This window comes from Excalfactoria chinensis, chromosome 11 (genome assembly GCF_039878825.1).
Source record: "Excalfactoria chinensis isolate bCotChi1 chromosome 11, bCotChi1.hap2, whole genome shotgun sequence".
Taxonomy (NCBI): domain Eukaryota; kingdom Metazoa; phylum Chordata; class Aves; order Galliformes; family Phasianidae; genus Excalfactoria; species Excalfactoria chinensis.
Window position 1 is genome coordinate 8,059,019 of NC_092835.1, and position 25,612 is coordinate 8,084,630.

At 43.6% G+C, this 25,612-nt stretch overlaps 3 protein-coding genes across 3 annotated transcripts; 2 read left to right on the plus strand and 1 right to left on the minus strand.

The window, feature by feature from the left end:
• Positions 1–1,511: 1,511 nt before the first annotated feature.
• On the minus strand, positions 1,512–11,935 carry TK2 (thymidine kinase 2). The gene is made up of 10 exons (XM_072346550.1): positions 11,760–11,935; positions 11,527–11,564; positions 11,276–11,350; positions 10,592–10,645; positions 8,789–8,878; positions 7,602–7,675; positions 5,976–6,064; positions 5,604–5,683; positions 5,029–5,109; positions 1,512–4,656 (listed from the first exon to the last, which is right to left on the minus strand). Exons 1-10 carry the CDS (start codon positions 11,902–11,904, stop codon positions 4,558–4,560), a joined length of 825 nt encoding a protein of 274 aa, XP_072202651.1. The 5' UTR covers positions 11,905–11,935; the 3' UTR covers positions 1,512–4,557.
• A 47-nt stretch (positions 11,936–11,982) lies between these two features.
• CKLF (chemokine like factor) lies at positions 11,983–14,620 on the plus strand. Its single transcript, XM_072346547.1, has 4 exons — positions 11,983–12,109; positions 12,187–12,345; positions 12,714–12,809; positions 14,276–14,620. The coding sequence occupies exons 1-4, from the start codon at positions 12,047–12,049 to the stop codon at positions 14,378–14,380; spliced, it is 423 nt and encodes a 140-aa protein (XP_072202648.1). The 5' UTR covers positions 11,983–12,046; the 3' UTR covers positions 14,381–14,620.
• Positions 14,621–14,846: 226 nt separating this feature from the next.
• Positions 14,847–25,306, plus strand: CMTM3 (CKLF like MARVEL transmembrane domain containing 3). Its single transcript, XM_072346531.1, has 5 exons — positions 14,847–15,097; positions 20,075–20,230; positions 21,605–21,700; positions 22,449–22,566; positions 23,668–25,306. The coding sequence occupies exons 1-5, from the start codon at positions 14,990–14,992 to the stop codon at positions 23,694–23,696; spliced, it is 507 nt and encodes a 168-aa protein (XP_072202632.1). The 5' UTR covers positions 14,847–14,989; the 3' UTR covers positions 23,697–25,306.
• Positions 25,307–25,612: the final 306 nt, after the last annotated feature.

The following is a 25,612-nucleotide window of genomic DNA, read 5'->3' on the forward strand; positions in this document are numbered from 1 at the left end:
AAAAATCCTCATCACAAATAAAGATGCCTCATGAGTATTTAGCTGACCACCAGTACTATAGATCCACGTACCTAACATGCTGTTTTTACCTTTGCTGTAGCCACAAGAGCATTTAACAGCAAGTTACATGTGTAAAAACAATGCTAAAGTTGGTTTCCCAAGAAACTAAAAGACTACCACTTGAAATACACCAAATAAACAGCCAAGCTGCATAAAACATGGAACATAAAGTGAATATGTTCTGAGACTCTACTTTTTGTTAGCACTTTTGTACCTGGATTGAGGCAGAACCTCTGTGGTAGGTTGGCCAGGACTGCTAAGTATGCATTCAGCCTGCCTCTGGAGGGAGAGCTGCCATCTGCTTAAATACACGGATATTTTCAACCAATTTTCTTTCTGCTGCAAGGACACCTTTAATTTTTCTTCCTGGATGAACAGTAGGCTTCTGAGGTCTTGCACTAGAAGGTACTTCCACTTGCAAATTGCTGCGGTCATTAGAGACAACAGCTTTACAGTTAGATACCTGTGAAGAGACTGGATTTTAAAACCAGCTGAAAGAGAAGTCATATTTAACATGCCTTTGGCATCAGCCCTCTGTACAACTGCTTCCACATGGGCAAGGTCCCACAAACATGGGTTTAAATCCTTGTAAATACAATTAGATCTGAGAGAGACAGAAAGGAGAATATGATTCCTGACAGTGCCCTCCCATCCCTGTTGCTATTGACCGATACACCTCTCCTTGGCTAATTAACTTAAAGAAGAGCAACCACTTAAGCAGCACTGTTAGCTTGCAAGAGAACTGCCTGAGCCTCAAAGGAGGGTGATTTGTGTTTGTGCAATGTGTGCCTATCCCCTTGTGAGCTGTCAACTTTAATTGTGCTACAGCTGGTGTTGATTGTCAATGAATTGAATGGGGATTTACTGACTCTTTTTATGTCTTTCCATCATAGAGACACAAGACCAGCTCTGTTCCCAAATCTGTATGCTACACACAACCACTCTGAATGGCTCAGCTCTCCCAAGCCTCAAATTAGAGAAATTCTCTTTTGATCAGTGCAGACACAGAGTTTAGGCAGCAGACCCAGGAGCTGGCTGATACAATTCAACTGCACTACCTCTCCCTGACAGGTCTATTTAAATAGTCATTTTCCCTCCCCTTACCATTCCTATCACACATACAAACTTGTCCTGTCCAGAGCTAAGGTGCTTAACAAACACAGTCTGGCTTTAGAATCAACTTTTTGGGTTTTTTTGTTTGTGAAGTTAATAATGTAAACTAACTTTCAGCATGAAAACAAACAGGGAGCCTGCAGGCACTGAATGAACAAAGAATTACAACTTGCTTCAAATTATACATGAAGATCTTAAAATACAACTTGTCCACTGAGACAAAAACAAAAGCATACCTAAGAGGGTCTGAGAAAGGCTCGCAAAGATAAATGTCTCTACTGTTCGAGTGGTCTCCAAACAAGCAAAAGATAACAAACAGAACCAAGCAACACACACAATTTCTAAAACATCACATTTATTTATTTAATTTTACTTGTATCTGAACACTGGGAGAGTTATAACCAGTAATCCACCATCACCACTAAAGGCTCCATCCAGCGGAAGCTACGTGGCACTGTTCTCTTAAGTGTCAGACAGCTGATAAATCCTAAAGGTTTCCTTTTCACAGCATTAAACAATACAACTCCCTACAAAAAGGGTAGAAATGGAACAGAATACAGCAGCACGTGCAGAGCAGCCTACTTACAGTAGAAGTCCAAACAGCTCAGTATTCATCGTGGGGAGATGTGAGGGAGAAATAAACCACTTATCAGACAGAGGGATCACCTCAAAGCCCCCGACACAAGAATAAATAAAATCAAGTAGCACAGTACACAAGTAAAAACCAGAGCTCCTCTACTGCATCACTCTTGCCTGACCTTCTGTATGTGCTCAGAGAAACCACTCTTATAGGAGTGTTTACACAACAGTTAACCCTTACAGTAAGTTTTTGGGTTATTTTAGGATAAGCCAGTTTCTCTTACAAAACAAACAACAAAAAGCAGATAAATGGCATCTGGACAAGACAGAAGATTACATTTCTCTTCTGTAGGAATTAATCCTACAACTACTAGCTCTTTGTTCTGAGACTAAGCTTTTAGAAAACTCCCAACTGGTAGCGCCCCCAAATGCTGGAAAAAAAGTAAAAAAAAACATAATCCTCACCTGACTTTAACCTGCTTTAGAAATACACAGTAATTACTTCAACCTCCACACTCTACAGGAAGGATTTGATACTCCAAGTCCTCAGACAGGAGAGCACCTTGCTACGAGAGCCATTACTTGCAAGAGCACGGAGAGCTTCGGGTCTGAACATTTTAGTTGCAACTGATGGCAGGATACCCAGACTCTGCAGGAGGAAAAGCACTGAAAAAGAGATGCTGGATCAGTTCCTGGTGTTGGCAGTAGTTCTGCATGCTAATTACACCAGTGAACACAATTATCATCAAGGCTTCTTAGGACCTACAGTTTTGGACATTCAACTCTGAAATGTTGAATCAAATAAGTAAGATATAAACATCCTCCCCATGCCAGAAGGGAGCACACAGAAGGCCAGGTGAAGAAAATGCAATGCTGAACATTTTAATTTTTGCCAGTCTCTCTGTCTCTTCGAGTCAGTTTTCATGCTGCTCCCAGATGTTACTGACTGCTAGGACACCTCAATAAAGTCAGTACTAAAGCCTGGAGAAGATATCCATCCAGATTAGATATACAATACAGAAAAGAGATAATCAGTTTTCACATAGCTTGCAGTTTAGATGTAGAACTCACTGTGACAGGATATTACATCTAAATGCACGTAAAGTGACAAATTTCCAGAAGAAAATTCCATTACAGGCTGTTAAACACAAAGAGAAACCAACGGCTCAGGGAACCAGGAAAAAACTGGAGAATTTAAATGGCAAAGGATCATTTCTCTTTAAAGGGTTTACACACCACTCCAGGCTCCCAAGGTAAGGGGGAACAGTACCAAGAAGGCTGACTGACTCACCACAGTCATTTTTGTGAGGTACTAAATTACTTGCATTTTCTGCACAACAGAATCAAGAGGCTCCTCTCTGAGCTGCCAGGTGAGCATGCAGAATACACACCATTGGCTTCTACAACTCATAATCAGATTGCAATTAACAACAATCTGCAGATGGCTGAAACTTACAGAACTATTTCTAGAGAGCTTTTTTCTTCTCTAAGAAACAAAAAGAACTTTGAGAGTTTATCAGAATGTCTCCAGAATGACCACCGTTCTGTACAAATAGGCTTCTGTAAGATAATTATTTAATACATAAACCATTACTTTTGAGCTAGAATTCTAAAGCTCTAGAACAGAAGAGAACTGGGTTCACAAGCTTCAGCTTACTGATGCAGTACTCACTTGGAAACGCTCCGTGCACTGATCATTCCTAAGCTGCACTGCTTTAAAAAATAAATAAATAAAAATCCCATGAGAAGAAATGAACTGCATCTCCTGACTTGGAAAAAGCTGCAGTCATTTCAGCTACAGCTACCTTCAGGTATATACAGCTACCATAAAACCACCAAATAAAAGAAGTGAAGTGTTTGCAGTCAAGTAACACGTGAAAAAGCCAAATAACTGAAAATCATGGTCCATAAGTTAGAGATGTTTAGGCAGTAAGCAATGGAAGACAACGTTCAAGAGGGTAAAGCAGAAATAAAGAGCATGTCAACACTTAAGCAAATAACCACAAGAACTGAACACCCATTTCTCTATTCCCCAAGCCACAATGAAGTGATCAAGGTGTATACCCAAAAGAACCATTCATATATTTCTTTATAATAAATAAAGATCAACCCCAATATTTAAGAATCCAGAGCAGTTAAGAAATCAATTACTTTCAGTATTTACAGCACCGTTTGAAAGGAAAGGCAGAGTTCCAAACCAAAAAGTCCTCCACTCACTTATGAGAAGGCAATTTCATGAAAACTAGAGACATAAGCCCCTTAAAACCCAGCCTAGAAAAATCCTCAGAACCATCAGTGGCATCAGTTACCAAGACTATAACTATTTGTTCACCACTGATTTCTATAGGACATAGCACATAGTTACCTTCCGAACTACAGCTATATTGTGATGTCATGTAAAGCAGAAAGAAAAAGAGTTCAATTAAATGCAGTAGTGAAGGCAGGATTACAGAAAGAACCCCTACACACTCTCTTTTGACATAATCCCAGCTGTTTAACAAAACTATTGAGTGCAACGCACAGCAGGACAACCCACCTCTTGCATGGAACTGTTCCTTTACACTACAGAAACAGAACTGTCATGGGGGAAAAGAAAAACATTATTTCAAAGGAAACAGCAGTAAATTGGGAGTGAGAGAAAGACACATTTTAACAAAACAGAACTGATGCAGTAAAGTGGATGGTGAACCTAAAAACTTGGAATGGAATTGGGTCATATTCTGTTTATGACCTGTTCCTGAACACTTTCTAGTGAGAAGTTCACAAGGCGCAGGTCTGAAGCAGAAACCATTAAATTCTAAACTTCTATAAATGCTGTTGCATATTATATGGGTTTAGTATTTGGTCCCGGTTTTCTTCGTATTTTTCTATCATTTTCTGCATGTCATGGTCAGCTCCAATAACCTTCAAAACAGAAACAGTAACGTTACAAATAATTAAATCGTAATATTTATTTGCTTCTGAGCAAAACAGATCTATCACTGAAGCCAAACTGAAATACTCCTAACTGAAACCATCCAATTAGTTCTGTGTTGGGAACTGGCATTCACTGGAAAGCTGTGTGTCTGATCCTGCTACACAACACAAATGAACACCCCACAAATTCCACCTCAGAGTTAAAAAGCATTCTTCCACTATTCACTATGGACTATGTTTTTTTTTCTGGTTACTAATAAAGCAGCTTTATTTACTTTTACCACTGATTAACATTATTAACATTACTAGTATTTAAAGAATACCCTGTGCATATCTGGTTATAACTAAAATTATACTCACAAGCACTGGGCAGGAAACTTTAAATAGCGTATGTTTAATGAGCCACTCTTCATAAAGCTGATGAATAGCTTCTAAATATTCCTAAAAAAGAGGCATTCAAATTACACACAACTCCACCACAACAGCTACAGTACACAGATTACTGAAACAACACTTGAGAAAGTCAGCATGCACAACAGCATTTTTATACAGTAAATCCAAATGACATGGTGAGGTATTGGAACAGGCTGCCATGGAGGCGGTGCAGTCACCATCCCTGAAGGTTTCCAAGAAAAGGACAGATGTCACACAGAGTGACGTGGACTAAAGCGGTCACAGGCATGGGCTGATGGTTGGGTTAAATGATCTTGGAGCTCTTTCCAACTTCAATGATTTTACAATTCTAAATGCTGCGATTTTAATTTGCAATGGAAACTATAACGGAATATCTCATGTTGGAAAAGGCCAAAGGAATCATCAAGTCCAAACCCTCCAGCCAATTTTTTGAATACTCTCAGGATGCAATTTTAGTATTCAGATTGGCATTACTATGTTTTAAGCTCACTGTTACCACATATACTGAAGGAACTCTTTACCAGAGGAATGATTTTCTCTTCTTCTCTACATCTTCTCTTTAACCTCTCGTAACAAACTTCAGGAGATGTCTGCAGGTAAACTGTCATTAAAGAAAAACAGCTATGTAGCTGTATGTAAGGACAAAGCAAAGAGGAAACTTCACAAACTACAGAAGGAAAGGATCCTAATTTAGGTACCACCTCCCCTTTTGGCACTACTGCTAACCAATCCATGGAGCATCAGTGCATACGTGCTGCCTAACGCTAACCATCACAGCCACTGTTGTAATGAATTATGTGATTATTTACAGCCAAAGAGGAAAGAAGATTTTCTTCTCACAATAAAGAAACCCACCCACAAACGCGCCCTTCCAGTTCCCACCAAAATTTTACCAATCAAATCAACTGAAACATCAGTGTTGTTCTGGATCCAGTCAAACCACTCAGACAGGACAACATAATCCACCTCCGGCATCTTCCCACTAAACAAACATAAAAGTCACCATTCATTAAACAACACACGAAGATCAGTACTAAGCTCACATGGACTGCTTTTATTGCTTTTAATCCTGACTAGAACTAAAAAAAAAAAAAACAAAACAAAAACAAACATTTTACCAAAACACAAATCCTAAGTGAAACTGGATCAGAGAAGAGTTGGGATCCCTGATATTCCACTGCTCTCCATCCCTTACTTAAGCTAAACATTCACCTAGAGGAAGATATAAACTTGCACTGACAGCAAGGGATTCTTCTCCTTGCGTTATGTATGGTCCTTTTACACACGCTTGTATTTTGGTTTGCTATAGGCACCATTGGCTGACTTCTCTTTAGCTTTAACAAAACAAAGCAAGTACCTTCTGTCCAACATTAAAGAACACTAAAACCAAGAAACTTCTTCAGTGCCCTTCAAATTTTTATTATGACATTAATACACAGAGCTGGCACACACACACACTTTGCCTCTTAGTTTCTTTTGGGACAAAAGCTGCTTCTCTAGAGTGGAAAAAAACCCATCAGTAGCTATAAACAAGAAAGACATTCCATTTACATTTCCACTGTACACAAACGGGGTAAATAATGTGTCGTCCTGTTCCTGTTTGCCTCACATCTGACTGTCCCTCAGTAACTTTCAAGCCATTTCCACAGCTGACCAGAAGGCTATGAAGCACAGATGCCACCTTGTGGCGTGCAGCTGTTCTCCCTGAAGACAAAGCTAAGAACTGGTTTTGTCCCTGAAGACCACTGAAAAAGCCATTAGAACAGTATTACATATTTTGAATACGTTATCAGAATTTTTAAAAAATACCAGTTCTGATTACTGCACTATTTTATTTCGTATGGGGATGGTGAGACCAGGTAATAGATGCTTTTTTCTCTCTGAGGCCACAGGATTACTCCCGAGAACAAAATAACCTCGGTTAGATTTGTCTGCCCGAGCACACTGCAGGGCTGGGAGGTAGAGCCCAGTTCAAAATCTGACATTTACAGATCAACAATTCTCACTCTTTCTTTACTCAGCAGCTGACCAAAGAGTTTTCCAACTGCGTTGATCCTACGAATCCTGATTCTAAGCCATAGCATGTAAAGGCTGGAAGGCTTGTTCCTCGAGTTCCTGCTTGCAAAGCACAATAACCCTGCATGCTAGGTTTGGTATTACCATCTAGTTCTCTCTCCCCTACAGTATTTTTCTTTATTGCCCCACTTTTTTTCAACTATTCAGAGCATGCTTTGATTTATTCAGCTGGAAAGCAGACAAATGCAATGAATGGTTTTATAAATACTAAAACATTCTAAATTCATCAGCATTTCCAAAGAACGCGCACATCTGGCTCACACCCTATGGGCTCCATTTTACCAGAGGTCAGCACACCCCCTACAAAGCACTGCCACTCCAGCAAAGAGCTGACCAAAAGCAGAGACTGCTCAGACGCAAATTACCAAAGAAATCATCAAGTTGATTATTTGCTTTTTTTCCATGTAATTAAGCAAAATAAAGTAGAAAACAAAATACCAGACCTTCTATACAGATTTTCTACAAAAATGTATTTTGCGCTGTGAATCGATCTCTCCATCATTCTTACTGGGGAAATCTGCAAAATAAAACTCGACAGTCACCAGTCAGTCACCAAAAAACATAAATGTTTTTTCAGCATCTCTGTCTTTTAAAGCTCATCACGTCTGTACGTTATAAATACATCACGTTATCCGTTCTTCCTAAAGTTGAGATAAAAAAATCACTGGGGAGGGTGAACACAAAATGAGTGTTAGTTACCTCACGTGTGGTCACTACAGCATTAAGCAGCTCTGTAGCTCAACTGTTACACATACACAAGTTCCCGAGGTAACCACGGCAATACTCAATTCAGAAGCTGAAGCTAACTAGGGGCACAAAATAAGCAGCGATCAATTTAGGTTTTACAGAGCAGCAGGAACCGCTGCTACCAGAATGTTGCTCTCTTCAGGTGTATTACCATGTCAATGGCACAGACCTTACAGAAGAAAAACTATAGCAAGAAAACAGAACTCTAAATCTGCCCCAAGGTTTCTTTCATCTCCACAGATTTCAAAGAAATACAACGATTGTAACTCAAAAAACATAATGAATGAACAATCATTAGGGTCTGAGTGTGCTCCTTAAGATCATATTCTATAATCAAAGAATGGAAAATACAGCACAGAATCTACCAAAAGGTGTTTGAAGGAAAGAGAAATGAACAGACATTAATTAGGAGGAAGAACATGTGAATTAAGATAGAGAAAGAAAAAGATACAAGAAAAAAAAAGTGTAAACCACCCACAATGTGGCAACAGAGAATTTAAGTGGAAGCATTTTAGAGAAGCACAAGAAGCAATAGCTTAATCTGTGCTAAACAGTGTGGAATATCTTCATGATTAACTAATGCATACAAAAGGTTTGTGTGATGAAGATGTTGCTGCAAATCTAGCTCTAAAGGGCGCTGCAAAAGAAGCAATGGTAGTTTGGAGAAGCTAAGCTTTTGAGCTAGCAGAAAGCAGATGTTTCACTCTCTGAAGCCACGTGCAGGGTTTATCAACAGTATCTATGCACCACAAATGTGCAGGAACCACAGGAACAAAGAAAGAATGCAGTGAGAGCCCTAATTTTTGGACACAAGATTATTAATTCTTACTCATAACCAAATCTTATCAATGTTTCAAGTTAAAAGAAAAATATACTTATTTACCATTGGTTTGGTATGCTGCTCCAACATCGTAAGCTGTATGTAAGTCTGTAAGGTTATCCCCCATCTTGAAGCATCCTGGTACATTAAGCCCTGGGGTTTGAGACAGAAGCAAGACAAAGGTTTTGTGACTTTTGTTTTGTTCTGTGGTTTGCTTTTTCTCTAAGGTTGAGCAAAAAAATAAAAAAATCAGAAGAAGAAGCAGGAAGTTGTGTACTTCATAAACTGTATCTGAATTGCTAAAAAATGCCATAATGCAGCTGCCAGTAAGTTTTGCATTACGCAGTCATTAGCACTCCACAATGCACAGCTAAGAACTACAGTTGGTCCTCGTGACACTGGGCAGGTGGAACAGCCACTGAAACCAACAGGAATTTGTTTCTCTGCATTTGGAACAGCCAGAACCGAGGCACAGTTCATTTAAGACAGTTCAAAACTGTTTATCAATCAAAGACAGACTCGGTACACCCAGTCCAACCAGAAATGCATATACAGCTCCAGTAAGAGCTGTTTGGGCCCCAGACAAGGTCTTTTAACACAGAACATTACAACTTCCCAAGAGACCCTCAAAGCATCTCTCAATTGCTTTCTACAACTTCTCAGATTCTCCTCATTGATTCGAATCCTCCAGTACTGACAAGCACCAGTCTGTCCTGAAGTTCAGAAATAAAGTATAATTCTGATCTCCTTTTCTCCCTGTCTACAATCAGAACAAAAAACTAATCTGAAGACAGTGCTGTGATTAGACATGACACAGCCCAGTGCTTCCCCTTTTCCTAATAAGGAGGAAAGGAAGGCATCAGCAACTCCTAGAAAGGAAAAATGACTTTTCTACAGCACGTATGCTAGCAGTAACAGCACCAGATACGTGTTCAGGCACATGTGGGTTGGGCTGTATCCACAATGCTCTGTGTGACGGCAAATTCCACGTAAGTCTGAGCACAGACACACATCTCAACTAACACGTTTTCAACACTTGTGGTATCACCCAAGCAGGGAAGGCTGACATCACAAACCATTCAAGCAACGCATTACCTGCAGATATGGTCAGAGCACTCAGATTTATCATCTCAGAGCAGACGTGACAGTGACCAACCTGCAAAGAATGGCTACAAGAAGCAGCAGCTACCCAAAAGAATCATAGAATCACCCAGGTTGGAAAAGACCTTGAAGATCAAGTCCAACCGCAGCCTAACCAGTACCCCATCTCTAAAAAAACCTCTGCTAAATCATATCCCTGAGTAAAAAAACAAGAGAAGCTCTCAGTGCCCAGAACTGAACCTTCCTATCTTTAGCAGCTGAACAATATTTGTGGATCAGACACGCCTCTCACTTTTTGAGGTAACCTAATAGGAAAGACACTCTTCTTTGAAATAGCTATAAGTCAACTTCAAAACAACATATGCAATCAGAGCTGAGCTTTCTGTGAATCCTTTAGCAAACAACTCTGCATATCCAATACTATGCCTGTACCTCTACGCACAATCCCTTTGTACAGCCAGGCCGTGCTGCCTTAGCAGAGTTCCAGTGCTCAGAAAGCAGGCAGGCACAGCTGCCCCTCAGCACTGAGCCGTGTGAAGATCAATTGGCAATCTCTGCTGAAAGCAAATCGTATTAAAAAAATGTGTCCATTATATGCATGTCATTATCACAGTAAAAAACAAAAACAGTTCTTCTGCATCACAAAGCATTCTTTCTTGCTGTGTGAGGTGATGCTCGCTCCTTTAGCGATTCATAAGAAGTCCTCCTTAATGTATTTCTAAACGAACAATGATTGTAATTGTTGAACTCGTTTCTGTTGCTTACCAGGATATTATGACCACGAACATTCCTCCATTTACTCACTGGTTCTGTCAAGACCTTATTAAAAAAAAATATTCCATGTTAAATATACTTTAGTTTGAAATACCTGGCATTACTCTTAATGAATACTTGTTTAATAAGTGAGAGTATTCAGGACACATACTAAGAAGCTCATCCCCCTTTAATTAACAGTAACAAGTCCTGAAATACAAAACGCAATGATGAACAATGATAAAAAATAGACAAGAGTAATTTCCATTCTGTTACTCTCACATCATCAAAAAAAGACTCCGGACTGATTACATGATCCTGTCTTTTATTATTAATAAATATCAACGTGATGTAGGAAGAATGGCAAACTGAGGATCCATTGCATTTCATTTCAACATCCTGCTCATTTCTATATGAAATCATTTCACACAGGAAAACACCTGTTAGCGAATGAACAGAAGATCAGAATGCCACCGGATTGCTTTGGTTTAATTCTCATATCAGTGCATATCCAACAGTTCGGTAACACCCAAAATCAATCAGAAAAGCTTCTGTCCAAACCTCCAGCAGCAACATCCAACCAGGTCGGTTCACTGGGTCTTTGAAATAAGGCTGCACTGAACGGAAATCATCGTTTGCCACCCTTTGGGTCAGTAACTATTTACTCCAGAAGGATCACTAACAAATAACACCCACCTCGATGCTGGTCGTCTGTGCAAAATAATCCAGGCACGTGGTTTTCCCGCTTGCAATGTTCCCCTCGATGCATATCTGACAACAAACGTTGCTTTTACAAACGTGCTGCTGCAAAGAAGCCCGCAGCGCACGGAGGGCGGGCAGGCAGCGCGGGGACCCCGCTGACACCGACACCGCTCCGCAACGCGCTGCGGCGGTCCGAGCTCAGCCGGGCGCTTCACGTCCGCTTTCAACGAGCCGCAAATACTTACAACAGTCTTTTTATCATCTTCCTTTATCAAATGCTTATCTAAAAAAACGGGGAAAAAAGAAAAAGCAGGAGTTACACGCTGGAAGATCTTCGTACCGCATTTATTCTTCTGTGGCGGTGGACTCCTCCACAGCCCGCTTCAGCGCAGCGCGGAGCAACCGCAGGGCAAGTCGGGACAGGACAGGACAAGTCAGGGCAGGACGTGCCAGGCCTGGCCCCGCTCGGCGCACTTACAGCCGCCGCTCCCGCCCGGCCCGGGCCGGCCCCGCAGCGCCAGGCCGCCCGCCGAGCAGCTCCCCGCCGCCGCGCCGCTCCGAAGGCCGCGCCGGGCCCCGCGCAACGCCGCGGGTCGCGCCCAGGCCGCGCTCAGCCGCCACATCGCCCATCCCCGCCGGCACCGCTGCGCGGCCGCGGCCGGCCCCCACTTCCGGCCTCCGGCACACCGCTTCCGGTCGCGGGGCGGGGCGGTCGGGACGCCGGCCGAGGCGCGGTACGAGTCGCGGTACCGGCCTTGCTGCGCCATGGCGGTGCTGGACGCGGCGTTCCCACGTTCCGCGCGCGGCGCCCTGAAGATCGCCCGCCTGGTAGGAGCGGCCCGGCCCGCCCCGAGCCCTCCTTTGGCGGCCGGCAGTGCGGCTAGCGGCCCCTTCTGCTCCCGCAGGTGGTGGCGGTCGTAGCCTTCCTCTGCTTCGCTGCCTCCCGCTCCCACGAAGCCTACACGGCGCTGGCGGTGATGGAAGCGCTCATCACGCTGCTGTTTTTCCTGCTGTACCTGCTGAAGCTGGACAAGAAGCTCACCTGGCTCTTCTGGCCGCTGGCCGTGAGTGGGGGCGCGGCGGGGCGTGTGGGGAGCGGCGCTGCTTTACCTGAGGAAGCGGGCCGTGATGGCAGCGGGTTCTTCGAGTTCTTCCCTTCCCTGTTTGCTTTTCTTTATTGAAATTCACCCCTCGTTTCCGTCTATATAAGTATAGCCGGCTAAAAAAAAAAAAGACCCAAGAAGCGAATAGAGGTGAAACGAGGAAGTTCACTCGCTCCTTTTGCATCAGACCACTGGGTGGCACCGTTTGCCTTACGCGGTTCTCTCAGTTTAATCCCGCTGTGGCAGCAGAGCGGCGGTTCCTTGCCGTTGGCGCTGCCCCCAGCTGTGCACCCAGCAATGAGCATTGTGCCTCCGCTCCCTTTTTCCAGGACATGTTCAACTCGGTGGTGGCAGCTTTGTTCCTCCTAATTGTCGGCTTGTTTGCAGTCATCATCAAAACCAACCACGGGACGCTGGCCGGAGGAGTAAGTAGGAGCACGTTAATGAGTTGTGATTCTTAAAGCAGACACGATTCGGTATAGTTACATTTGTAGAAGAGCGTGAAAATAATTCTGTTACGGAAGAAAACACCCAGCAGTCACCAGCAGGACGTTTAGTTTATCTCATTCATAAAGCCTTCCGAGTAACCTGCCCTTACTTCCATAGCTTGCAGTTCTGGGTGGGAGAAGGTAACACTCTTGTAGGATGTAACCTCTTGTAGGATGCTGTCCCGCTGTCCTGTTTAGCCACAGGATATGAAAGGAAACACTGCTCTCTTACTGACAGCATGGCAGCTCTTGCACTGATTCCTGCTGCTATTTCCCTTGTTAATTATTTTCTTTGACAAACTGAGCAAAAGGTCTTTGCACCCGTGAAGATGTTCATGTGCTTCCGATCAAACCAGATCACCAGCTTAAGCAATTGCTATTACTTAAAAGAAAAACTGATATGACCAGCACACAACAAAGCGGAGAAACTCAGCTTAGAAAGTATTGAAACTTCAGTTTCCTGAAATACAAACAAAGCTGAAATGTGACGAGGTACCAAAAAAATCCAAAAGAAAACCCACCCAGAGAACTTGCCCCGTGAGTTTTTCAACATCAGCTTCAGAGTCAGCACAGCTGGTGTCTCAGTTGTGAGCTAAGCAGAAAAGGGCACTGCGTGGTCAAGTGACTGCTGGGAAATCATTTCTCAGTTGTGAGATGAACAGCAGCTAAAGCTGAAAGCAGGAGGCAAGGAGGGAGCTTGGAGAACAAGTCTGGGCAGAATGTATGGCAGCTTCCGTGCTGAAAGAAAGAACTGCCCCCAGGCTGGTGTTCTTAGGGCACGAGCTGCCTTGAAGTTCACCATCCACAAAAGGCCTGCCCAGCACTCCTCCTGCTGATCAGATATTGCAGTTGTAAGGCGTGCTTGAATAAAAAGCCCAGGTGTGAGATCACAGTGAGGTGAGAGCCGGGGATGCCAGCTGTGCAGTCACTGTGCAGATGTTGTTCCAGCTGCCTGCCTGAAGTCGTGTTTTTCATACTTGTGTATGTTTTCTTCAATCCCAAATGCGTTTTCAATTCAAAGCTTCTGAGAAGAGGAGCGCTGTTGTTCTCTTCCTAGGTTTGTTTCTGCTTTACTTTGGGCCAAAAGTAGGTGAGGCAGTCATAACAGAGACTGCATTTTGGATACAAGTGCTGCCGTGCGTAATGCAGGTTTGGCTTCACTTTCAAGGAGGAACCTCCTTTCAGCTCCTCAGATGAACATCAGACAGAGCTGGGCCATAGACTTCTGTCTGACGGGTTGATGGGATTTAAATATGGGTGTTATTTGTCCGCCTTCTCAGATCACACCTATCTAAGGCAGGGCCAGCTCAGGGAGATGTAATTTTTCCTGCTTTGAGGAATGGTTGGTGAGTCCCTGCACTACAAGACAGAGGAAACTAACAGCATGATTGTTACTTTTGCAGGTGCTCGGTCTTGTGTTGCTTGTTCTCTGTGTTGTTGATGCCGTTGTTCTTTTCCAGAAGATTAGCTTCAGTAGGCCCAGGGAAAGGAATGCTCCTGCAAAATAGGACTTCCATTGCAGCGAAAGGAGAGTTCCTTGGTTGTTTTACTGCTTGCTTGTTAAAGAAATGGATTTTCATATATTCACCTTTCTGCTTCCTGTGTTTTGCAAACGTTACTCCCAAGTTTTCTCACGTTTATAGACACAGTTTCACTGTTTCAGTCTCACCGTTTTAAACTTCAGAAAGTTGCCCCGTGTGTAAGAAAACTGATTTCGTAATTGCCTTTAATAAAAGCCCATTATCGAACGTTCTCGGTGTCCTTAAAGTGCGAACGACTCACGTATCAGCGCTCCGATGTGACACCCGCTCCGGTGTCCCCGTCAGCCGCCCCGTGCCGAGCAGCAGCTCACGCCGTGCCGACGTGCGGTCGCAGAGCCCGTCCCGTCCCGGCGCAGTCGCGTCTGGAATGGCGCGGGGCGGGGAGCGGCCGGGCCGGGGGAGTGCGGGTCCGCCCCGCCCCTCCATGGGCAGCCGCTGCACATTTGGGGATGCTGAAAGGTTGTGGGTTTTTTTTCACGTTTCCGCAGTGTCACGATTTCCGCTTCCCTCCTTCAAAAAAAAAGAAAAGAAAAGAAAGAAAAAAAGCAGCCCGCAGCCCAGCCGAGCCCCGCAGCCATGGAGGAGCCGGGGGCCAACGCTGAGCCGCCGCCCGGGCTGCGCTCGCTGCTGCCGCCGCGGGAATTCCTGTGCTCCCGAAAGGGGCAGCTGCTGCTCGCCGAGGCGGTAAGGGCTGCGGGCGGCTGGGCGGGGGTCGGGACGGGGCGGAGAGCGGCAACGGCGCTGCGGGGCGGCAGCGATGGAAGGCCGGGAATGGCGGGCGGGCACAGCGCGCCTGGAAGCCGAAGCACGGGGCAGGTTGCGCTTCCAGTGCCCGGGAGCCCCTTCTCGGTTCCAAATGCCTGGTTTCGTTGCACGTACTTTAGAAAGCCCGAGCCGTGCAGCAGCACCGCGTGCGAGGGCGGCAGGAGAATCCCCGCCTGGGCAGTAGGTATTTATGAATCAAACTGGAACTCGGGATGGGGCCGGGAGCTGCGGCTCTCATGGCGCACCTATCGGCTCCTGGGAACGCCCCGACCGCTGCAGCTCCCACCGCCACATTCCTTCGGCAGCCGTGGCTGGCAGAATCACACTCGGAAGGTGGCAAAGCTCAGTTCCTCTTTGCTTATTGGCACGAACTTTTGTTACATACTACAACTTTTACTGGAATTTCGTATACAAACTCACAGCCGGTAAATGACAACTTGCACACAGCCTGGCTTTGTAACATCTCCAAACGATGATATATTTGAGGGATACCGCTGTGGTCGTGGAATCCCTCACCTTCCACTGCCACAGGGAAGCGCTGGTTGGTTATGCTTCCTCATAGTGATACGAACCGCTCCGCCCCGGCACGAGGGCACTTACCCTCTAGCACGGCTTCCTGAGGGCCGGGCGGGCTGGATGCAGCTCCGACCCATCCCAAAGCGGCAGCCTGAGCCCACCCTGAGCCGCTCACAGACAGACCGTCACCTCTGGACGGTATAGAGACAGCAGAACTTTATCTGCAAGTGTCAGCTTGGCCAAGAGAAATCCCTGAAAACCACAGACCCCAGAATGAACGGAGCCTGCACACAACTACGGGGCCAGATATTTAAAGATGAGTCCTTGTTACATCCAGCAAGTTTAAATGTCTCAGCTGTATTTTTTTGTCTTGAATGTCTGCTTCCTCTTTCACACAGTGCTGATGCCGGGTGGTGCTCTGTCTAAGTGCAGATTTTGAACAGTCTCTTTTATCTGTGGCTTCTCATTACTGTTACTGAATACATCATTATTACCCAGCAGCTTGGCAAGTCACAAGAAGCGCACTTCATCTGTCAGCCTTTAAAGTCACGCAGCTATCAGCATCCCCACACGGTAGATCAGGGTTCTCTGTGCAGCTAAACAAGTACCAAGTCATTCGATTTTCTTCAACATCAAAAACAGCAACCACCATCTTCTGAAAAACGTCTCCCACCCAAGCAAAGAAAGCAACTTGCAAATCTATCTTGGCTGGGGTGGAGGGTTCTACTTCTCCTTTTCAGTCTGGGGCTGAAAGGGAACAAAAGTTGGCAAATTCCTTCAGCCCAGTGACCTCAGTGCACTCAGTGGGAGTCACTTCATTACGCTGCTTTGTTTTGTCCAACACAAGGGCCAGCATACGATCAGTTCAGCTGTCATAATTCACCACGCCTCAGTCAGTCTGCTGTCATTTAAAACAACGGCCACTCAGCCATTCCTGTTCCCTTATCTTGCCTACTTGAGGTCCTGATATACAGAGAGGACAACCTGGACTTCCTTTGGGTAGGAAAGCCTTCAGCCTTGTCAGAATACTGAGACAGAAACTCAAGCAGCCCAGGACTGCTGGGGCTGAAGGCAGCTTCCTAAGAGTGTAACAGCGAGGTACGCTTGGCTGTGAAGTGAAAGTGGATGTTCGCAGGGTTGGGGTGCGGTTCTTCATGGCACCCTGTGGGCCAGCGCTGGGCATTCTGGCTCTTCCTCTAGAACAAGTTATGCTGCTGATGAAGCTGATTGCTGCTCAAAGCTTAATTATATTCCCAAATGTTATTCAGAGAAGGAAGTTATTTTGATCTTCCTATGAATTCTTTATTCCATCTGGGACAGCCAGGCTGCCACCAAGCAGCAGTAACATCAAACAAACACACACATACACTTTGCCGTCTCTCCTGCTGCTGTTTACTCTTCCCGTCTGGCTCCTCTGCTTTCTAATCACTGCTCTCTCTGACGAGGTTCATTTTTTTCCCCTCCCTCCCCTTTCTATTCTTTTCTCATGCCATTATTTCTTCCATGTACTCTAAAACCCTTGCCTTCAGCTCTTTGTTTTCCCTAAAAACACTCAAGTTGCTGTTGTAAAGGTCGGCATACCATCCACGCTCTCTTCCTCCACCAAAACACTTTTACAGTTCCCAATAAAATATGGTGTGAACACATGAGGTTGTCCCATGTAGCACAATATAGAAATCACGTGCCTGTTCTTTTCATGTCTTTTCTCATTTCAATCTTCTCTGAACTGCACTTCACAACCGAAACCTCCCTGCTCTGCACACAGCCTCCTTGCAGACCCTCGTGCCCCCTGGGCTGCAGCCAGCCATCCCTACTGCTACAATGGGGCACTGAGAGCTTCACCAGCACCAGGAGTGCTATGGAGGGGGAACTGAATAGCAAAGGCACTAAGATATTTCTCTCTGCCAGCAAACAACAACAAAAGACGCTGCTGTCCAGAAGACGTCACCATTAGCCACTTCTCAAATATTTAGGCCAACCTGTTGTTCTCCCAGCAGTGCACATTTAGCCATCAGCAGTGAGAGGAGCTCAGCAGGGTGTGTGTAGCTGTGCATAATGATGTCAGCTGTTTCCTGGCATCCATGTCATCCCCATGGGCTGCACTGGGTCTGTTCTTTGTGCGCAGGGGAGGCAAACGCCTTCACGTGTCCTGCCTGTGACCTCAGCACTGCAGCAGTCCTCCCTTATAGAACACACTGCTTTAATTGTTGGAACTAACTGTATTTTATACCTTAAACTGAAGGCTGGTTATATGATGAAGTGCCTTCCCAGTGGCTGGCCAGCTTAAGAAGCTGAGGAACACAATATCAAGTAATTGTTACATGGGGGAAAAAAGCTTTTTTTGAAATGCAATACCAAAGAAGTTCCCTTAAGAACTAATTTCTAATTGCCATTTTTTGTTTCCACTATGCATGTTCAAATCCCCCACAAGCAAACAAACAAACTCAGGCCTCATTTTGATAGGTGCTTTTTATAACACCATTGTCAATGGCTCCTGTTCTGCTGTTTGCTGAACGGGAACTCTGCATCTAAATACTGCTCCAAGGCAAAGGCAGCCACAACCACACTGACCTCAGCAGCAGGAACAGCTCAGGCTCCTGAACTGCTCTCAAAGGATAAAACTCCAGGGGCAAAAGAAATCCCACAGTGTGAATACAAATTAATACAGCTGACAAAACATCATTCCCCCCATGCAGAATACATCAGTGAGTTACCTCTGCTGTATGAGAACTCTGGTAAGGCTGCAAAAAGTATGCAAACAACAGGCAAATAACAGGATAAGTATTAACAGAACACATCTACCCTGATGCAGACCAGTTTCTTGCAACCTAACAAAGGCTTATGCATTGTTCCCATTTCAAGATAAATATAGTTTCTTACTAAAAATGTCACATCCTCTCAAAGTTTCACCACCCAGTTCTAATGAAACAAAACAATACACCCCAGTCACTGTCATCCTGGTCAAGAACTAACTGCTATTTCCAGCATTTAGAACAAAAACTTGTTAATTCCTTACATTAACAAATCACTTCAGCAGGACTGAACTGCTTATTTGTCCCCTGCACATAAACAAGATCTTTTGATTTGTGTATTCAAGGGCTGAGTGACTCTTACAGGAGCAATCTGTGTCTTACCTTTCAAGGGTAATATGGATATTCGTTGAGGTACAGGTGATGCTCCAACAGGAACGCACAGCAGCAGCAATGACAAAAAGCCATAGTTAATTTGATGAAGCAACTTATACTGATCATCTCAATTGGAACATTTACACTATTCAGGGAGCCATATCTGCCTTCCAAGGTGCCATATGGGGAAAAGTATGTCTGTTTTTAAGATCAGATGATCGAGAGCATGAGAAGCATCCTGATTTAGAATTAAAATCCTCCTAATCTAGTCCTCAAACAATGCCTACTGTTATGGCAACCAAAACCATCTCTGAGCACCTAAAGCTGAAACATGCCTTCAAAAGGAAAGGCTGGATACAGCAGTCCAGGTGTAAGTTAGCACATAACAACTACAGCCGCATAAAGCATTGTCTATTATGGTACCTACATGAGACAGCAGAACTGGAGTCTCTTGGAGGTGACCAACTCAAAGTACAGGACTGGAAAACTTCGTTCAGGTTTGCCCCGGTTCCCTCACCTCCCATCTTCACATAGAAATACAGAAGCTGGAGATAACCAGAAGAGCAGCACAGCGCTCCGGTACTGCCTGGTTCAGGTGAAAGTGCATTTCCCTCAGTCATTTTTCCCATTGTAGAAATACTTTGAACCATAAATAACATCTTAATGGTATTTCAATTGAATTCTTTCTTATTATTATTTTGTGGCATTAGAAACAATTATGGAGATAAATAGATCTACAGGGGGTAACTCTACTATTACTCTCTAAAACAGTTCTACACTGGGAAACTGGAACCAGAGACAGAGAAACATAGAATAACTCCAGTCTTTTTTATCCATTAGCAGTAGATGTGATTTCTTTCTACTCTAAGATTAGAAATGAGTTACTTTGGGTATCTGAGGAATGATTTGCATTTCAAATGAGAACTGTCATGGCTGAAAGCTCAAAGCTCTGTTTGCTTGGCAAAGTTCCACTGCATTTTCAGAATGATGTTGTCAAGAGCTGTTTACAATCCAGAACAAATTATTGACTCAGAGAGGTGAAAATCTACCAAGCTGTCTGGAAAGCCAATTGCACACAGGCTGAAATAAATGACGTGACTTCAGATATATTCCTCACTGAACAAAAAAATTCATTCTGTGCAAAAAAGTATGAAGCAAAATATGCCGTCATCAGCCCAATAACACTTCAAAGCTGCTCAGCTGCATGAGGCTGTGCCATTCCACGCGAATAACGAGTGTTTTCCTTTTACTCCAGGTGCTGTCATTTATCATCTTTATCTGCTATATTGCATCTTCAGCTTCCGCATTCATGATGGCACCACTCCTAGAATTTCTGCTGGCACTGTTTCTTTTTTTTGCCTATGCCTCTAAACTTAATGAGAAGTTTAAAGGACTCTACTGGCCTTTGACAGTAAGTGAAATATGAAATATAACCACAGATTTAATTGTACAGTATAACTTCAGAAAAGGGACTATAGCGGAGTTCAGGCTGGCTGCTAATAGCTTCACCTCCTGATGAGAAATTTGTTCACATTACCTTTCATTCAAAAGGTCCCAGACCACTCTTCAAACCACGTTCTACAACATACTGTAGCGTTCAAGGTGTTGACACACAGCACTGTTTAGTTAGAGCACAGGATTTATGCCTGATTCTGGGCAAATGGTTTTCAGAAGCAGCCAACATCAGCCTGAGTCTGCCCAGTGCTGAGGTCTCAATGATGCTGCTCCTCTTACACATAGCAAAAGCAAGGCATACACCTGACTGTTTAACAATCTCACATAAAAACTATTTAGATGCAGATATTCACATGCATTTAGATACTCACATGCAGACAGACTACTGGTGTTAAGTGGGGACGTTCTGCTGCTCTTGCTGGCAGAGGGATGCTCACTCACACAATCACTGGCTGCTCTTTAGGACATCTTTGCAGTTGCAGGTAATTACTGCTCAGTGACCACTGGATGTCTCTGTTACTTCAAAAAATGCCATATAGAGGAAGCATTAATTTAGCAGTACACATTCTTTGAAAGTAAGTAAATCACTAACGTCAAACTGGGCTCTCTCTTTGGTACAGCTCTGCAAGAGTTCACCCTAGTGAGATCTGAATTAGTGCTCTTGATCAATAAAAACAGCACTAAGGAGGCCCTTGGTGGATAAAACAATAGTAGTGACTATGTGAGTTTGCCTGCTTTTCAGATGGTAACTTCAATTTCATCATACAAAACTAAGAACAAAAGCACTTGTATGTTTATTTATTATCTCCATTACCACAATACACTCCAGCTGCAGAACGGGCATAACTGACCTCACTCTGACTCCAGGCTAATCAAGTTTCTTGCAGGATTTGTCTTCTGAGTTGGTATCTTATCTGTCCATCTGCCCTGAGAATGCAGAAGATCCGATTATGAACAGAGGTCAAGATACCATTCTTTCAGTTCACATGATTTACACCTGCCCTACAAATCACAGTTCTTCCTTTATTGAGCAGCTCACAGATAAGGCTGCTCCAGCACTTCACTGCTTGTGTTACAGGGCACGGCTCCTGCCCAGCAGAGCTGCATTCTCAGGAGCTAATGCCAAGATTTTGGTCATATCTCATATAGAAATATTTCCCAGATGAACAGTTCATTTACTACAAAGTACCGTGCTGCAGTCACGTTCCAGCATCAGGCAAGTCCACTGACATAGCACCAAAGGCTTACAGCTCCTCAAGTGATTCTCAGAGGACTAAGCGTGTTGGAATTGTGTGACTGATCTGATGCTGTCACATTGCTTATTTTACAGGATTTCCTGCGCTGTGTCACTGCTGCTGTTATTTACTTTGCCATTTCAATCGCTGCTGTCTCAAAATACAGTGATGGAGCATCCAAAGCAGCAGGAGTAAGTAGATGTCAGCATTCCTCCTAAATAGTTTGGTGAACTGTGTATCAGAAACAAATTTTGACCCTACTGCCATCAGTAAACACTTCTTCAATGAAAAAGTGAAGAATTTGCCTAAAAAAGCAGGGAATAATGTTCAGTTATTTAGGAAAACAGGTTCTGAATCAACAAATAGCTGCTCTCATCCTAACGCTGCTGCTCAAAGTTAATGGCACAACTTTGGGAAAACACTTCTTCTGATTTGCAATTTCACTACCTGTGCTGGAAAGATGAACGTCAGCTGTTCCTGCAAAAAAACTAATGTAGCTAAAACAGCAATAATAATACATGCAACTACTAAGGATGGTCCAAAATAAGCAGTTTTACCTTTGTGCTTCAGGTGCATATTTTTGCTTGGATAAATTGAAACAAGAGCAGTCATCACGCAGTCCTCACTTTACCCTCTGGTATATGGGCTGTCCAGGAGAGAGCCTTCACTATCAGCATTTTGCATTCAGAAATAAGATACAGCTTCTGCAGTTGCAACTTGACTCTAGGCTTCAATAATTTATGCATCATACAATTTGCATAAGGACATGACAAGCTAAGGAAGAACTACACCCACTACTGTGAGCCACCGACCTTTACCAAGCAATCCCAAATCATACACTATTTTAAAACTAAGACCTTATTGTAATTTGTCACTGGGTTGATTTGGTTTGTCATTGACAGACACGCTGCTAAGATCACATTAATTTTGCCATTTTAGGTGTTTGGATTTATCGCCACAATAGTGTACGCTATCGATTTCTACATAACATTCAATGACCTGGTTACTTTTCTCAAGCAAGGCAGTCCTGAGTCCCATGAAAGGCGCAAGTCAGAAGGTGGGTAAAATCCTTCTGGTCATACAAGCATGAAATGTGATTCTTCTCTATTTCACCCTTAGTGTAACAGCAAGAGCACTCAAACTGCAACAGTTTCTATTCTCAGCTACCAACACTTAGTACTAAGTTTTCAACTAAATATTCAACTAAGTCTAATTATGAAGGTCCTCAGTATTAAACCAGAACTAGAATTGGCATGATTTATTAAGATCCTCACAAGCCAAGAATTTGAGATTCAGTTTCTGAGAGTTGTGTGCCATCTCACTTTGAAAACCTCCTAAATCCAATTACAGAAGTTACTGGGCAGCACAGATTTTTGTGAAAGATGACTTAAAGGAACAGACCATAGGAAACAGACTGTTAAAAAGTTTAAAAACCATTCAGCCCCACAATCTGAAATGGCCTCAGAACAAGATCAGGTGATTAGGATATAAAATTAGACTAAAGTTAGAATCTTATTGGCCTTGAAAAGGAGAGAAACTTTTGAACTTATGTACATGTAGTCACACAGCTGTGTTGGGGATGAGACCATGATGGAGCTCTGCCCTGCAACATTGCTCCTCCAACACAAAACCACATTCATTCCATGGCTCTCAACAATAGGGAACAGAATTCTCTTGCTTCTTGCACGCAGAGTCTCATACTTGGGCAAGATGCATTTCTACCACCTGCCCATGGGGATTTCTTAATGCCCCAGAGCTTCTGGCTTTCAGATCTGTTTAACTGGCAGTGCGTAACCATGACCCACATCACAACAGCAATGCTTTAGTACAGGAAGCACATTGTGAGCAGGCTTCCTCTCAGTGGTCACACTAACAGGAGTATCTTTGCAACTTCTTTCATTTGAACTGTTGTCTATGTTGCTGCTCTCCAAGTGCCTCCAGCAGCATTTTTGCCAACAAGTCCTTTGAAATATCCTTTAAAGCTGTATTAGCAGGTTAGTCAGAACTGGCACGTTACAGACTCCCCCTAAATACACCACATCCTTCGAAGCAGACACCCACAGAGGAGCAGCAGGTCTCTCTCAGCAAGAGCTAAAGCTGCTCCAATTTCCAATTTGTTCTCATTATTGTGTTTTATTTGGTTTGTTTCAAATTTCAGATGAGGACTCCGATTCTGACTCAGACTGAAAAAACAAACACCAGCCGAGTGTGAAGGGAAGATAATCGAGCACTTTCCTCTCTGCTGAATGCACTGCCAATTGAAACATCTCTCTTACTTCAGCCTCAATATCCTCTTTCCACTTCTCTGTTTATGGAGTCACCAAAGCACAGGGCAGTGATATGACAAAGGGAACCGTTCCCAATACCATTAAACTCTTCCAGAAATAAGGATTTACAATACAGAACTAAGGCTTCTACTTGCTAGAGGTCTGCATCCAAACCACCCTTTGTCGTTCAGCATACAACGTGCTGAGTAAATGGGAACACAGTATTTTAAACTTATTGCAGAGCTTTTAACACGCTTTCTTAATTCCAAGTCTTTAACACTTATAGCTTTAATACTTCTTGCCGTGCCAAAGAAAAGAGGCCCAGAATGCCTCTATTTCACTTATATTTTTCTCGCTTAAATAACAACATTCATCTCAAGTCTGAGTGTTCCACTATCTCAACCACATCGAGGTATAGATTATAGTTGGTTTCAGTACATCGGTATCTACTGCCTAGATGTTGATAACAAGTAACAACTGGAAATGAGCAGCAAGCATAAATCTCAGAAGTGTAATGGTGCCTCGTCAGACATTATCACTTTTTAAGCTGCTTGGATGGGCTCACGGCCTCATCTTCTGCAGTTTCACCACAGATACGTGGTAGAACAGAAGAGGAATCTTACCAGCCCCTTCCTACCATTCTTGTGGAAGCCCTTCTATGTGCACGTTTGCACATACAGGTAAGGAAGGCTTGCCAAGTACCACCCAGCTACACTATGTGCCTATCAGAGCCTGCACATGTTTGCATGCAAGGTGTCACTGTCTGATCTCATGCTTTATCTTGGCAACATCGGTCCTCCAATGCAAAATAGCGCTGTACTTGCTCTGCTGGGTCCGCAAAGCAGATGATTGTATCAGAAAAACTCAGGATGCCTGGGCCCCCAGAGGACAATCTCCTTCCCACTGTGAAGAGGTAACTCAGAAACAGCATGGCATGCTTCTCATGTATGGCATCAGGTATGTTTGAAAGAAACCTGTATGCATCAAAGTAATTAATATAGCAGAACATTTTGCTTAAAAATAAATAAATAAAATGAGAGCAGATGGTACTAACAATAAATGAAAACTGAGCTAAAATAGCAAAAGCAGATTTCATCTGGAACAAAACGATTGCTTGGGTTCCAATTCCCTGCTGGCAGCTGGCTGCTAACAGGAGAAAGCACGGTACCTACGGTGTCTGGTGCTTGGGAAGGTGCTGGCCAGATTTGGAGATGTCTACCAGGCAGCTTCTACAACTCCTGTTCTCAGACCACTGAAGGAATAAAAGCAAACCAGACGTTTGCTTCCAAATGTGATAAATCTTTGCTTTTCTGTAAAGAGCTCATTGAACCTTCTCTTGTTTGTAATCCTCCGTTTCTTTCCTCTCTGTTGTCATGTTTTACTGACACTCGCTGTGACATCACAGGATTTGAGCTTTTTATATTCAATTGATTTGTATATTTTTTTTATTTCTAAGTGTACTGCATGCCACAGCCAGAAGCTTATACATGGTTAATATTTAGAAACCATGCTGGATTAAATCTCTTTTAATAGAAACGTTGGGTGTCTTTACTTAAACATCTCATCCTTGCATCTGACCGGTGGGAATAACATTATGTCAGGCAACTCTGACACAAAGGACATTGTGTTCTGGGGATGCAGAGGACAGCACTGGCCACCAATCACATGGGGTTACATATTTTGCAAGGAGAATCTTCATCCTTACTTAAACAAATAATAACCAAGCATTACTTTTAGCATATTTAGTAGGCATCAGATATATAGTGACCTTATTTGGCAAAAAACAACATTGTAAAATGAGGTTCCCCTTTGGGTTTACCCTTTATAGACACACAG

Excerpts from the sequence above, each read along its gene's own strand:
- TK2 (XM_072346550.1), bottom strand. The coding sequence starts at position 11,904 with ATGTGGCGGCTGAGCGCGGCCTGGGCGCGACCCGCGGCGTTGCGCGGG. Across the intron at positions 11,351-11,526 it reads AAGATGATAAAAAGACTGTT|ATATGCATCGAGGGGAACAT; the intron begins GTAAGTATTTGC and ends GTTTGTTGTCAG. Across the intron at positions 5,110-5,603 it reads AAGAGAAAATCATTCCTCTG|GAATATTTAGAAGCTATTCA; the intron begins GTAAAGAGTTCC and ends CCTCTTTTTTAG.
- CKLF (XM_072346547.1), top strand. The coding sequence starts at position 12,047 with ATGGCGGTGCTGGACGCGGCGTTCCCACGTTCCGCGCGCGGCGCCCTG. Across the intron at positions 12,110-12,186 it reads CCCTGAAGATCGCCCGCCTG|GTGGTGGCGGTCGTAGCCTT; the intron begins GTAGGAGCGGCC and ends CTGCTCCCGCAG. Across the intron at positions 12,810-14,275 it reads ACGGGACGCTGGCCGGAGGA|GTGCTCGGTCTTGTGTTGCT; the intron begins GTAAGTAGGAGC and ends TTACTTTTGCAG.
- CMTM3 (XM_072346531.1), top strand. The coding sequence starts at position 14,990 with ATGGAGGAGCCGGGGGCCAACGCTGAGCCGCCGCCCGGGCTGCGCTCG. Across the intron at positions 21,701-22,448 it reads GAGCATCCAAAGCAGCAGGA|GTGTTTGGATTTATCGCCAC; the intron begins GTAAGTAGATGT and ends TTGCCATTTTAG. Across the intron at positions 22,567-23,667 it reads TGAAAGGCGCAAGTCAGAAG|ATGAGGACTCCGATTCTGAC; the intron begins GTGGGTAAAATC and ends TTCAAATTTCAG.